The 12792-nt window shown below is 52.9% G+C and overlaps 1 protein-coding gene and 2 non-coding genes across 3 annotated transcripts; 1 reads left to right on the top strand and 2 right to left on the bottom strand.

Annotated features, from left to right (window-relative positions):
* Window positions 1–306: 306 nt before the first annotated feature.
* LOC127024317 (C-C motif chemokine 5-like) lies at window positions 307–1665 on the bottom strand. Its single transcript, XM_050908832.1, has 3 exons — window positions 1586–1665; window positions 992–1103; window positions 307–394 (listed from the first exon to the last, which is right to left on the bottom strand). The coding sequence occupies exons 1-3, from the start codon at window positions 1656–1658 to the stop codon at window positions 307–309; spliced, it is 273 nt and encodes a 90-aa protein (XP_050764789.1). The 5' UTR covers window positions 1659–1665.
* A 4625-nt stretch (window positions 1666–6290) lies between these two features.
* On the top strand, window positions 6291–6362 carry TRNAE-CUC (transfer RNA glutamic acid (anticodon CUC)). Its single transcript has one exon. It is a non-coding gene; the product is annotated as a tRNA-Glu (tRNA).
* Window positions 6363–6842: 480 nt separating this feature from the next.
* TRNAS-UGA (transfer RNA serine (anticodon UGA)) lies at window positions 6843–6924 on the bottom strand. The gene has a single exon. It is a non-coding gene; the product is annotated as a tRNA-Ser (tRNA).
* Between the last annotated feature and the right edge of the window lie 5868 nt (window positions 6925–12792).

The raw sequence follows: 12792 nt of genomic DNA on the forward strand, positions 1-12792 counted from the left end.
ATAATAAAATCCCCCTCCCATTCTAGCAGCAGAGGCACAAGGAGGGGACAGTTTAGCCACATGTCACACAGCAGGCTACGCCAAATGGGTCTGCAAGGCCAGAAGGTCCCCAGCATCACAGCTGCCCATAAAGGTGGCTGAATTATGGATAAATTAAACCTTTGCAAGACAAAAGGAACTTCAGGGGTCCCAAGGTGGCTCAGCAGGTCCTGGTGCTCAGCGGCAGGATCTCTAGGTCTGTGCCAACACTCTGCTGGATGGTCTTGCAGGACTTCTCCAGGGCAGAGACCTCTCAGCTCCTAGCGCTCACTGCAGTTCCAGGGCATTCACGTATTCCTTCACCCACCTGGCATCAGGGTTAGCACAGACCTCCCGCTCCTTCCTGGTGATGAACCTGTCAAGTCAGGCAGGGAGATGTTACAGCCCCGGAGGGGAAGGGAACATGAGGGCCTTGGGTCACCTCCCAAGCACATGCTGACCTGCCCTGTGATCAGAGCTAGCTCCCAAGGGGATCATCTCCCCTCCAGGCTCCCATCCCACAAGCCCCCAAGTATCAGGGAGCTGCAGAGCCTGCTAAAACCCAGAGGGCAGGGAGAGATCAAGGTCCCGTGGGAGAACCCCGCCATGCTCAGATGTTCCTGGCCATGTTCAGTGCGGAGGTGAGCCTGGATGCAGCGCACGGGCGGCTGGCATATCAGGTGCAAGTCTTGCAGGTGGCACATTATGTGCAGTGGGCTCATCACCACTGGGAGGTCCTGTTGGCTATGCAGGGACCTCCTTCCCACCCCTTATGGTTCAAGGAGACAGAGGAGACCGCTTATTTCTCAGCTGCGGAGGATGAGTGCTCACATGCTGCACATGGGACCCGTGGTGGCTGCCCCCTTCCCTTACTCCAGGTATGGTTCCTCACGCCACCATGCTCTTGGCCCCGTTGGACATGAAGCCAAGAGCCCAAAGGCTGGCAGAGCCCAGAGCAGGAGCCAGTACTTACACAACTGCTGGCTGTGAGCACTTGCTGCTGGTGTAGAAATAATCCTTCACATGACTCTGGGGCAGCTTTCGTAAGGTGTAGCTGAAGCAGCACACAGTTGTGTCAGCCCCAACTGGAAGAGATCAGGAAAGCCAGCATGAGTCTATCAGTCAATAAACTGCACATTCCCCAGCCGAGAGCATGGGCAACCATCCCCTTAATCAGCTGTGGAGCCCTCTTCTCTTCCTGTTTCCCCAGAAAGCCAGCAAGAAATTGCTGTGAACACCAAATCTTAATTAAAGTCATTGCTAGGATTCCTTGTTAAATGTTTTGCACTCACTTCCAATGATAAAAATCCCTTCAGTCACTCTGGGACCACTCCTAAAGCCCAGCAACAAAATCAGGGGAGATGAAACCTGAAAACTTTGGTACTTATCAGTAAAGTTCATCCCTAAGATAAAAGGATGCTGGAAAGAAAGACCAGTCCCAAGAAAGCAGGAGAAGCTATTCACAAGGTTTCCAACCTTTGCAGCTAACTTTTTCCAGTTCTGCTTCAAAATGACTGACAAAATCCAAAATCCACCCCGAGAAAGCAGAGAGAGATGCTGTACTCACTTGGAGCAGGAGAAGCCTGAGAAAAGAGGGCAGCAATGAGGATGATGGAGAGGCACGCTGCAGAGACGTTCATTATGGACAGAGATGAGCTGCAAAGGCAGAGGCAGCACCAGAGCAGATTACTCCTGTGTCTGATGCGAGGTGCTGGCTCAGTCCTTGCTTTTTATAGGGACAGTGGCCAGCCCCGTCAGTCAGATTTCAAGGCGAGCACTTGGAGTTTCCAAAGCGCAACAGAGCTGATGTCACGGCACCTTTGCCTCGGAAATGCTGAAAAAAGGAAGCAGCAGGTCTAGGAAATACCAGAATAGCCTTTGTGTGAGGTGAGGTAAGTATCAGCAAATCGGCACCCGCATGAGGGCTATACTGACCAAGACAGGATATGAAACCACCCTTGAGCAGCAGGTTCACACTTAGATTCACCAACACGACAGCAGTACTCATCAAACTCATCTCAGCATCCTCCCTGAAGGACCAGGAGGACCTCAACTCAGTCTCCTTTTCAAGGACCCAAGCCTTGAGGACAAAGGTGCTCAGACCCTCAAAACAGCTTGGGGACAGTGCAGGTCCAGCCGGGGGGGTCCTTGCTCCTGTGGTGGGTCTGGGACATGCACAAGGTGGATGTGGGGGTGCAGCGCGGGCAGCATAGGCAGCAGGCACGCTCTGAGCTCTGCTGCCTGCGCAGGCCGCAAGGATGGCTGGCACCCTGGAGACTGGTTGTAGATCTGGGCTGGCAGTCTTGGCACCATAAAACACAAAATCCTCATTGTTGTGCTTCCAGCATGGAGCTCAGGACCTCCAAACCCCTCCTAACACACCCCAGCATCAGCCAGTAAGGGAAGTGCTTGCCTGGGAAGCCCAACTCAATGGTCTGACTCTACAAATACCGTCTTCTCCCAGAGACACGGGGCAAACACAAGTGCCAGCATGGGTTTGGTACAAGGTAGGATGCAGAAGGCAGAGCAGGAGGTTCCCCTGCCCAGGGAGCGGAGAGGGACCTGCTCTCGTGCAAACGCGTACCCCCACCCTCTTGTGCACACTCACAGTCATGGGGCTCATGATGTGGTCTGACCAGAGCCCCTGAGCACTGCCCTCGCCGTGAGGCGATGGGCTCCCCGGGATGCCCCAGGGAGCATTTCCCCTTTTTCCACCTCCCTCTTCTCTGCAACAGGCACCAAATTTGCCAGCTCACAGCCTGTGGTTTCTCCGGGTATTTTCACGCCCGGCTCCCAGCAACAACTGCCGTTCACGAGGCACCATGAGCTCGTTTCCCCGGGATTTCCTGGCTGCCCCACGGCCTCAGTAACGCAGAGGGGACCACAGGGCAGTGCTGCTCTGCTCCCACTCTCCTTCTCTTCCACCACGCCACATGGGTTTGCGTGGGGCCCTCGGAGACCTCCTTGTGTCTTGGTGTATTGGGGCTGCCTCCCCACAGTGTCCTCTTCACCGCAGTGTCCCCAAGGGTGGGGACCAGTGCTGCAGGAGGGTCCCCATGGGGTGTGCCAGGGACCTTGCTGGGGTGGGCAAGAGTCCATGGCTTTCCCAACTCATCGTCCCAGGAGCCATCCTCATGGGGCTTGGGGGGGTGGTGTCCTGGGAACCCTGAGGACTCCTGCCTTCAAAAGCACATGAAGGACCTGGAGCTGAACCATGTCACTGACACCACCGGGTTGTCACAAACACACAGCGGTGGCATTTTGGGGCAGCACAGCAACATGCTAGCAGGTACTCAGGCTTTGCAAGGGACAAAATCTCAGCTGGAATTTGCCAAGGGACATCCCACTCTCAGAGATGGGGAGAGGGATTATTTATTGCTACTCCGGTATATATATATAAATACTCGCATTTATTCCAGTATTGCAATTAGCCTATTGTTCTGGCCAATTTATGTATGTATTGCTCATGCCCCAGATCCATGGAGGGGTGCAAAGCAAGACGATGTATCTCAGCCTCGTCTCCCTGCTACAATAGCAATTGCATTTTGTACTGAGCCTTGACCTGTCCTTGCTGCCCCAAGGCTGATCCTGGGGCTGGGACTTCTCTTTCGAAGGAGCAGTGCCTGTAGAAAGCAAGTTTTTACATCCCCACCGCCTGCCTCACCACATGGCCCTGCACACTCCTGGGCTTCAACATGCAGCTCCTGGGCTGCATCGCTTCCTCGTTCCTTTTGGTGGGGTGGCAGTCACTCATCTCCCCTTCCTCTGCCATCACAGATGGAGACTGTTCTGCTATGGGACATGCAAGTGAACCTGTTTTGGTGTGCCCAGATCTGCTGGCAGAGGAAGGAACTGTTACTGTCTATGGCAAAATATCTGACAAATCCAGATAGAGATCTAAGAAACCACAGAGTCATACTGACGCTCCCCTAACCGCAAGGCTGCCAGAGCTCACGCTCTGTTAGAGCTTGTAGAGGCAACCAAAACCATGACATCTGCATATTTTTCTGAAAGCCAAGGGTGGCTGTGCCTCAGCCTGGCACAGCTCCCTCTTCCACCCACTCGGTGGAAGGGATGACACTATGCCAAGGGATGGCATAATCCTGTATGGCCATTGCACAGCCCAGCCTTGCCCCTCACTCAGGACGTTTGGCCTTGTGCAGGTTTTTGGAGGTGTATTCTGCAGCCCTGACCACCATGGCAGAGATGCCAGAGTGTTGGAAAGATGTCAGACCATTCATCGTGGCTCCATCCTTCCTCCAGGTCAGCTCTTGTGGGAGGGTAACACTCCTCCCTGCTCTCCTCCTCCTCCTACTCTGCACTCCTCCACAGCTACCCACTGCCTCCCTTTGCCCTCTCCTGCTCACTGCAACGCAGCTCCTCAGGGAAAGGTGGTGGCAAAGGCAGCGGCCAGCGGCTGGGATCCACCAGGCGTTGCAGAGAATCCTGGACAGAGATCGGGGCACCATGGGGACAGGGGAGCTGGATGCCAGCTGCCCCACTGCGACCCCAGACCATGTCACAGTAGAGCTGCAGAGGGGACCATGGGGACCATGCTGGGGTTTGGCCTCAGACGGAGAGGGGAGCTGCACTGGCCATTTTAGGGAGCTGCATGGGACAAGGCAAGTCACAAGGAGGTTTCCCCACTTTGTGGGCACTGACCTCTGCAAGTCAGAGAGATTCTCTCTTTATTTACTTCCCCTCCCAACCACACACGAGCATCCAAAGAGCACTGGGCCCTCTGCCGTCTTCTGCAGGGAAATGTTCCTGGAGCCCTTTCATTCATCTCCCTCTCAGTCACGGCTCATCCATCTGCTGAGAAGCCCTGCAGTGCTTCCTCCTGCCTGCCCAAGTGCACGGGTGGAGCTCTCCTCCCTGCACACAGCCCGGGGCAGGCAGGGCTCCTGCCAGCACCGGGGACCCCCCTGGGTGTCATCCTCTGTGTCAGTGCTCATTCCCCTCGGGTCTGAACCCCGCTGTGCTGGGTGCTGCAGGGACAGGTGACAGTACAACTGTCACCTTGAGCCCTGGGCTCTCCCTTGGGGTCTTTGCCTTGGGCAGGGGTCCAGGGCTCCGCAGTGCCCTGTCGTGCTGCCCATGCTGCTAGCAACCACCCAGGGAGTGGGAGGCCCATTTCAAGCCCCTCTCCATCTTCCTATTCAGCAGAAAGCCTCTTTTCCAGGAGGCGAGTGCAGGTGGTGGGGGAGAAGTCTGGTTTTGTTTTTGCCCCAGCCTGACTTAGCCTCTTTTTTTAATTATTTTTCTTTTTCTTAAGTGAAATGTATTCTTAAGTCTTATTTTCTTAAGTGAAATGTATGGGGCCAAGGAAACAGGCTCTGTGTGGTATGCAGGACAAGGGTGAGGGGATCACAAGCATCACTCCTGCAGGATGCCTGGGCAATGCCAGCGCATTGCTGTCACCCGTGCCTCCCACCCAGCCCCTCCGGCAGCACAGCTCCCCGAGCACGCTGGCTAATGAGGGCCGGCTTCCTTCTGCCCGGTAAATGAAGCCAAAAGTCTCTGCTCCCTCAGAAGGACTCTCTGGAAACCGGGATCACCTACTCTTTGCAGCTCCAGATGAAGCCTCAAAAGATGGCTCGAACCAGCTGTTTTCCCCCAGAAAAACAAGATGCAAATGTTACTGTAAAACCAATTTGAATGGGGACTCACTCCAAATTCCAGACTTACTCCCTCTACCAGCAAAGGGCTCAGACCCCTGTTTCCCCCGAACAGGGAAGGCTCTGCTGACAACAATCAGCCTGCACCTACACTGTTCTGCTTCTCCCGAGGTGACTATGGCGAAGCCCTGGCCGTGCACTGGGAGTCAGGGTTGTTGTGTCCGTGAAGCTGGATCACCTGTGCCCAGTGTGATGCACGTCACACGAGCCTGGCAATGTATAGCAGCACAAATGGGGTCCATCCTCCATCAGCAGCAGGACTGAACCTCCCTGGTGAACCCCCAGGGGACTGCTAAATCTTTTCTTGAACCATTGGCCATCATTGCCTTCCCCAAACCTGCCTTTGGCGGTGATCAGAGTCCCGGCATAGCCCCCTCCTGCTTGCCAGGCCTGACAGAGATGGGACCTCTTGCACAGAGGACCTTCCCAATGCCACAGCTCTCAGAAAGGAGCAGGCGTCCCTGCAGAGTCCCCCAGAAAGGCTGTGGCATCCATCCCATCTGGTCCTCTCCTTGGGCTGTGGGGCCCAAGTGTCCCTGTCCCTTCAGGGCTTGGTTGGTGGCCACCAACAGGTCCACCACCATCACCATCTCATCCCTGGTGGTCTAGTGGTCAGGATTCGGCACTCTCACTGCCGCGGCCTGGGTTCGATTCCCAGCCAGGGAAGGGGGTTCCTGCAGCCACCGCAGGTCCTAGCCTTTTCCTGGGTGTCTGCACTGCCGTCGAGCAGCTCCTGGGGTTAAGCATGGGGTTCAGGACCTTGACACCCAGTGCATGGGGCTGGGTTGGGGTTGGATGAATTTTGGGGGGTGGCAGCAGCCTCCTGTCGCCCCACTGCCATCAGGCTGCACCTCCCAGCAGAAAAATACCCCAGGTGGAGGGCAGTCACGAGCTGTGATGGGCTGCAGGGAGCAGGGTGACCCAGCTGTGTGGGGTGGACACAGCTATTGCAGGATTTCTTCTTGTGATAAGGAGAGGTGCAGGGCTGCTCCCCTGAACACTGTCTTGGCACTCTCCTAAAGGGAAGGGGTCCCAGGGAGATCAGGGTCAGGGCAGGAATGCAGGGTCCCTTGATGAGGGGTGACAGGTCTGTGTCCGTCTGTCCCTCCTGGGGACAGGAGGGCAGGGGCTGCCAGTAAAAGCTCCCGCTGTGAGCAGGATTTGAACCTGCGCGGGGAAACCCCATTGGATTTCAAGTCCAACGCCTTCACCGCTCGGCCATCACAGCAGCTTGCACAGAGCCTCTCCGCAGGAGCCCACGGCTGTCACCCTGCCCCAGGGGACAGAACAGGACCTGATCCCACCCTGGACGTGGGTTCTGCCATCCTGGCCCCTGCTGCACACCCAGCACGGGTACTGTTAGTGCTGCCGCCTGCCCTGCACAGAGCTAAGGCTGACTGGGAAATCAGCATCCCAGCAGTGCTGGGAAAGGGAACTGGGCATCAGTCACAACATCAGTGGTGGTGACATGGGAGACGGACATGGTGGCAGGTCTATGTCCCATCTCGTCTCCTTGTATCCAACAGGAAACTTGTCCCTGGATGACCATCCTCAACCTCCTTTCTGAGTCTGGGAACATCCCAGCCTCCTCCATCCCCCTCTCCCCCCAATATACGTACATTTGCCTCGTGAAAACAGGTCCAGACTTTGCTAACTGAGGCAGCCTGACACACAGACCAGGCAGTGTTTTGTCCTACAACTGGCAGGACGACGTTGCAGACTTGTGTGGTTTTCACCAGCTTGCTGCCTGCCTTTCGGCTTTTGGAAGAGGGGATTTGGAGAAAGGAAGAAAAGGTGACTGTTGAGAGGAAATCCTTGCTGAGCGAGGTCTGGTAGTGACCTTGGCCTCTCCTTTGGAGCACAAATGTCCTATTTGGAGGACAGTGCTAGAAGCACTTGCCTATCCCTGGTTTGGGTGGGAACTGGCTCTGGGAACCCATCCTGAGATATCCAAAGCCCTCTCTGGGTTCCCACAGCTATGCCCAAGAGCTGTGCAAGTGCTTCGCTATGTCACTGCCACCCCATGCCTCTCCCATGGGGACTGATCAGCAGGGAGCAGTTTGGATGGAAACCTCACCGTGTAGGAACTGCTCCTCTGTGCTCAGCTCCCAGCCCAAAGGAGGGTCTGTCTGCACTGCCACCCTCCCTGGCCTCTGCCTTGCTGGGTGGTTTGGTTTCCCTCCTCCACTGGCCAGGGAGGAACATAGTCCTGACACTGAGTCAGGCTTGGCACAGTCCCACAGGCATGGATGGATGCCCAGGCATGGGTGGCCCCCTGCTCGGATGCATCGGAAATCAGGTGCTCAAACCAGCTCTGTCACTGGACACGTGAGATAGTGAGTAGAGCAAGGCCAGCAAATGTGATAGAGCTAAAGAGAGGGGTGAGTGGGGGGAACACTGTCTTTGGACAATTATGGAGAGACTCAGGAGGAAGGTTAAGCTTAAATTCATCCCTTTCAGTTATCCAGGTTTCCTTCCCCCTCTTCTAGGTGCCACGTTCATGTTCAGAGCTGGGAGATCCCTGAATCTCCTGAAGTGCCCGGTGGGATTCAGGTTAAGGTATGGCATAAGAGTGGAGAGCCTTCAGAGCTGGAAAGCCACTAACATCCTGATGGGCACAGTGAAGATGAGGTCTATGGTCTGGAATGAGCTATTTCTCCGTCCTCCTTTTGAGGATGAAGTACTGTGCATTTGGTATCCAAAGAGGTCTGTGGAGGTGAGGTTTCATTTCAGGGTAAGGGTTTGAACATCCTTCAGATGGCAAATGGAGGAACCCGGAGCGACCAGACCAAAGCACACAGACCTGCACATTACTGGACCCCAAAAGGAGGAGTCTGGAGGAGGGGTCCACCAGGGCATATGGAAAGGACGGGGATGTCCAGACCTCAATGGAGGGACCTGGAGAGGACCAGAGAGGGAGCAGAGGGATGTGGAGAGCAGTGGTACCCTAACGGAGGAGCTTGGAGGGGATCAGAGCTTGAAAGAGAGGTCTGAAGGGGTTCAGGAGGGCAAAAGGCGTGGTCTGGAGAGCTCTAGAGCCCAAACAGAAGGGTCTGGAGGGGACCGTATCCCCCAACTGGTTCTTGCAGCCTGGCTGGACTCAGACTTTCGTTGCACTGGCCAGAATTCCCATAATATTTCTCAGAGTTGTTTTCATTTTGTTGACTTTTTTCCTTATATAATCTTGTCATCGGCAGTAACACTTATTTTCATCTACATAAATATCTTGTGATATTTACAGACAAAACAATCTTGCCTAGTAGAAAGAACAGGATGTGTTTACAGAAAAGTCTGAGTTCAACAGAGAACTGACAGCTCTTCTCTTGTAATTAATGGCACTTCTCAGTATTATGCAATATAGAAAACCACAAGATCTGTCATGAGACAGACCTTATTCTTCCTGAAAGAAATGTTCAGACCCTGCTTCTACTTGCAAGTTTTCACCCTTTGATCTTCCAAGTTTCAGAAAATAGCGACTGCCTTGCTCGAGTGCTGGCTTTGCTGGACCCAGCACACAGTGGTCACCATTCACTCCTGCATCCCATTACCTGATGCAATGTTGAAGACACTTTGTCCTAACTATAAAACAGAAGCACCTCACTGGTTGTCATATGATGGCATATGATGATCAAGAGGAGACTACTACCTGTGCATTGTGAATACTAATGAACCCCTGCAAGCTCTGTCCGTACAGGCATTCCTTCATATGGTTAAGCATTGAATCAAACTGCAAAATTTGTGATAATTTTTTACATGTATTCATGTATTCAGCCTCTCTAGAAATTAAGCTGTAGTCCAGGGAAAAGAGTCCACTGCAGCGAATGACTCCCATGTCTCCCAGCTGGTATGGCACAATGAAAACTACAGTGAGTATCTAAAGCTTCTTCCACTCTTTCCTTGTTTAAATAAATCTCTGGAGCTTTTGAAGCCATGTATTCTCCCAGTGGCTTTCTAGGAGCCTGACAACTGCTTCTGCTTTGGTGTATGGCCGTGTCCCAGATTTCCAGATAAGATGGGAACTGGTTCCAGAGCAGGAAGATAACATAAACTGGAGAAATGGAGAAACCCTCCTCCTGTTTGGCATAAGCGGCAGCTGTGGTCTCCTTCTAGACGTGCTAGCCCCATCTCCAGAGAAGCCATCTCCCACTCTCCAGTCTGAGCTTGTGGTCACAGTCTGAAAGAAAAGTGGAAGGGATGGAAGAGGGGTTTTACTAAAAGATGGGGAAGGAAGAAGTTTGGTTCATGAGGAGGAGCTGAACATTTTATTCATGGAGAGGAGAGGGAGTTTGGTCCATGGGAAGGGGAATAAGGGACCAGCCCCTGGGGAAGGAGAGTAGTTCATAGGGAAGAGGTGTGCTAGCTGCTGCTCAGGACAGGAGTCATGTTTGGGCCTTGCAAGCTGAGGTCTTTCCATGGATGCATGTGCAGTAGCTTGTCCTGGTGGGTGCGGTGGGTCCTACCACTGTGCTAGAAAGTCACAGATGGCCTTCCACAGCTTGCCTGCCCTGGGAACTGTGCCTACTGCTCGGGGCAGAGTTAGGTCTGAATGCCCTACCCTGCTGAGTGACGTTGAGTTGGCATAGCCCCCGCGGCCGCAGGGACCACCGAGAGCGCTGCAGGCAGCAGCAGCAGCAGGAGTGCTCAGGCTGTCCCACAGTACAGCCTGAGAAGGCCACGGATGGTCACCCCATGGGTGTCTTTTCTGGAAAGAGGCACAAAGCAGGCTGTACTCACCGATGGCACTGCCCAGTCTGTTGAGCTCACCTATTTCTGCATGGCGGGCAGAGCCACCATGAGCTTGCCCAGAGTACCTCGTCGTGGCTATGAATTAGTCTCCATGGCTGATGGAGGGCTGCACTAAGAAGGCTTCATAGCCTTGGGTGTTGATGAGTGGTGAGCCTTCAAAGGAGGACTTCAAAGAGAGGTAATAATCTCACTCCCGGGCATCATGCAGCTGGAGAAACCCCTGAAATTAACACTTCAGTGATGCCAGAAAGACCTGTGGTGCCACCTCCTGAGCATCCCTTGCTGTTGGCTGTCACTCCCACACCAACACTGTGAAAGCTCCCACTGAGAGAAGAGTCAGGAGTGAGCTGACCATTCCATGGGCATGGGGCCTTCAAGCACACGTGCAGCTCCTGCAAGATGGGTACCGGCTCCTGCTGGGGAACTGAGGGTTTTTTCTCAGCAAACCTCACCAGTTACCATCCCAGGCTGGAGAGTGAGACCCTCCTGGTGTGCCAGTTCCCCTCCTCCAGAGGGGAGGCTGATGGGGCTAGACTGGTCAAACCATGGGCAGAAGGAAAGTGCTCTGGGTGGGAGAGCTACAGCTCTATAGTTTGATGAAGTAAAGAGGAAAGAATCTCTTAGCCCACAGCTTCTCAGTTTTTTATGTGCTTTCCACCCACATTCCTGATCTGGGGTTGGCCCCTTACGTATTCCCCAGAGAGCATCCAGTAGCAAGCCTGTATCCAGACCCTGGACGTACCCTTGAGTCCATACGAGCTATTCCAGAAAGCTGGACTATGAGCTGTGCAGAGTATTCTCATGACCAGCATTCCCCTGTGCACCATCTTCTGAAACTCCTCTGCTGTCCAGAGGCTGTATTTGGCCTTGAGCATAGAACCAGATGGCCTTCTCCATAAAGAGTTAAAGTTACTTTTTAGTGCTGCAGCCTTTATATTTTTAAAGCTGGACAAACTGGTTTTATTAAATGTCACCCCTGAACTCCTGGGAACTTTTCCTCCTCTACTCACCCTACAATTTCTGTGCTGCTAACCTATCACTTCTTCCCTTTTTCTGTTTTATCCAGCTCACTCTATCCCTTCATCTGTTGCAGCAGAAGATGCACGGGATGCTGTTTTGTAAGCCTGTAGTGGTTCTTCCATGCCACTGTGCTCTGGACAAGGACAAGCTTGGCTTGTATGGGCTGTTGGCTCTCAGTAGTATATAAATAAATCCACAGTTTGAAATATAGGAAAAATATGCCATTGGCAGGTGAAGAAGGAGCTTTGTATGTTTGAAGTTGTACCTAAATTAAGTCCTTGATCGCTGTTAACCTCAAGACATCGTGGTTCACACCTGCTTTTTACTACCATAAATGTGTCTGTGTCATGAAAATGAGGGCTGAAAGAGCTTGCAGGAAAATCAGAGGTGTGTCGAACCGGGAAGGGGAGGATGTTGCTTTTTGCGGTTAGGATGGGAAATAAGGAATGTAATAATGAGCTCTTTCTTTTTTGTGTTGCTTAAGTTCAATGATCTTGTTGCTACAGCTAATGCTTAATCACATATTTAGCAAACACAATCAGTGGTCGCATTGCTACAGTTTGCTAGATTTACACCAGGATTTACAGGTGAAGATCTACAGCCTGAATAGTAATACCGAGAAGTAATGTTAGTAATACCAAGAGCCTGAAAGAGAAGAAATACGCAGCTTCTAAACACTCAAGACAGAGAGGAGATCTGATGGAGAAATCTGCTGCTTGGTCAGCTAATTAATGGATAATTAATGCCCTGGCTGCCCAGATGTCTTGTACGCTTTGCTAAATGAACATCAGCCTTGGTGGGCAGGATACCCTGGTTTCTCTTGAAGCTCAAAAGATTGCACCAAAACACCATCAATCCTAGTTGGAGGTGACGTCATAGGACAGATTGCCTGTGGACAAGTGCACTTACACCCAGGCTCGAGTAATTGGTAGGACACATAGAATGTTAATGCAACGTTTGCATGGCGGGTGACCCCAATCATGGGAGCAGCATCGGGCCACCTGCAGATGAGGGCACACACCCTTGAAGGCAGATGGTGTCCCTGTTCCAAGAGCAACCGGAGGTTACCAGGCTGTCACTGAAGCACTAATGCAATTGCAATGATACGTTTCACAAATACAAAAGAAATAGCAAACCCACCCTTCGGGTATCTGGACTTCTGCTTACGCACATTTTGCAGGCAGAAAGCTGGATGGACAAGGTAGAGCACCTGCCAGGGTGATCAGAGTCCCTCTGGTACTAGGGGCCAGCTTCTGCTTTTGGTTTTGAATTTCTCTTTAGGGGAGAAATACTGACATTGTATTTTCAGCTTCTGAAAACCTGACTTTCA

Source organism: Gymnogyps californianus, chromosome 20 (assembly GCF_018139145.2).
Source record: "Gymnogyps californianus isolate 813 chromosome 20, ASM1813914v2, whole genome shotgun sequence".
Taxonomy (NCBI): Eukaryota; Metazoa; Chordata; class Aves; order Accipitriformes; family Cathartidae; genus Gymnogyps; species Gymnogyps californianus.

Coding starts and splice junctions, on each gene's coding strand:
- LOC127024317 (XM_050908832.1), bottom strand. CDS start 1,658: ATGAACGTCTCTGCAGCGTGCCTCTCCATCATCCTCATTGCTGCCCTC. Junction 1,104..1,585: donor TCAGGCTTCTCCTGCTCCAA/GTGAGTACAGCA, acceptor GATCTCTTCCAG/TTGGGGCTGACACAACTGTG. Junction 395..991: donor TGCTCACAGCCAGCAGTTGT/GTAAGTACTGGC, acceptor CTGACTTGACAG/GTTCATCACCAGGAAGGAGC.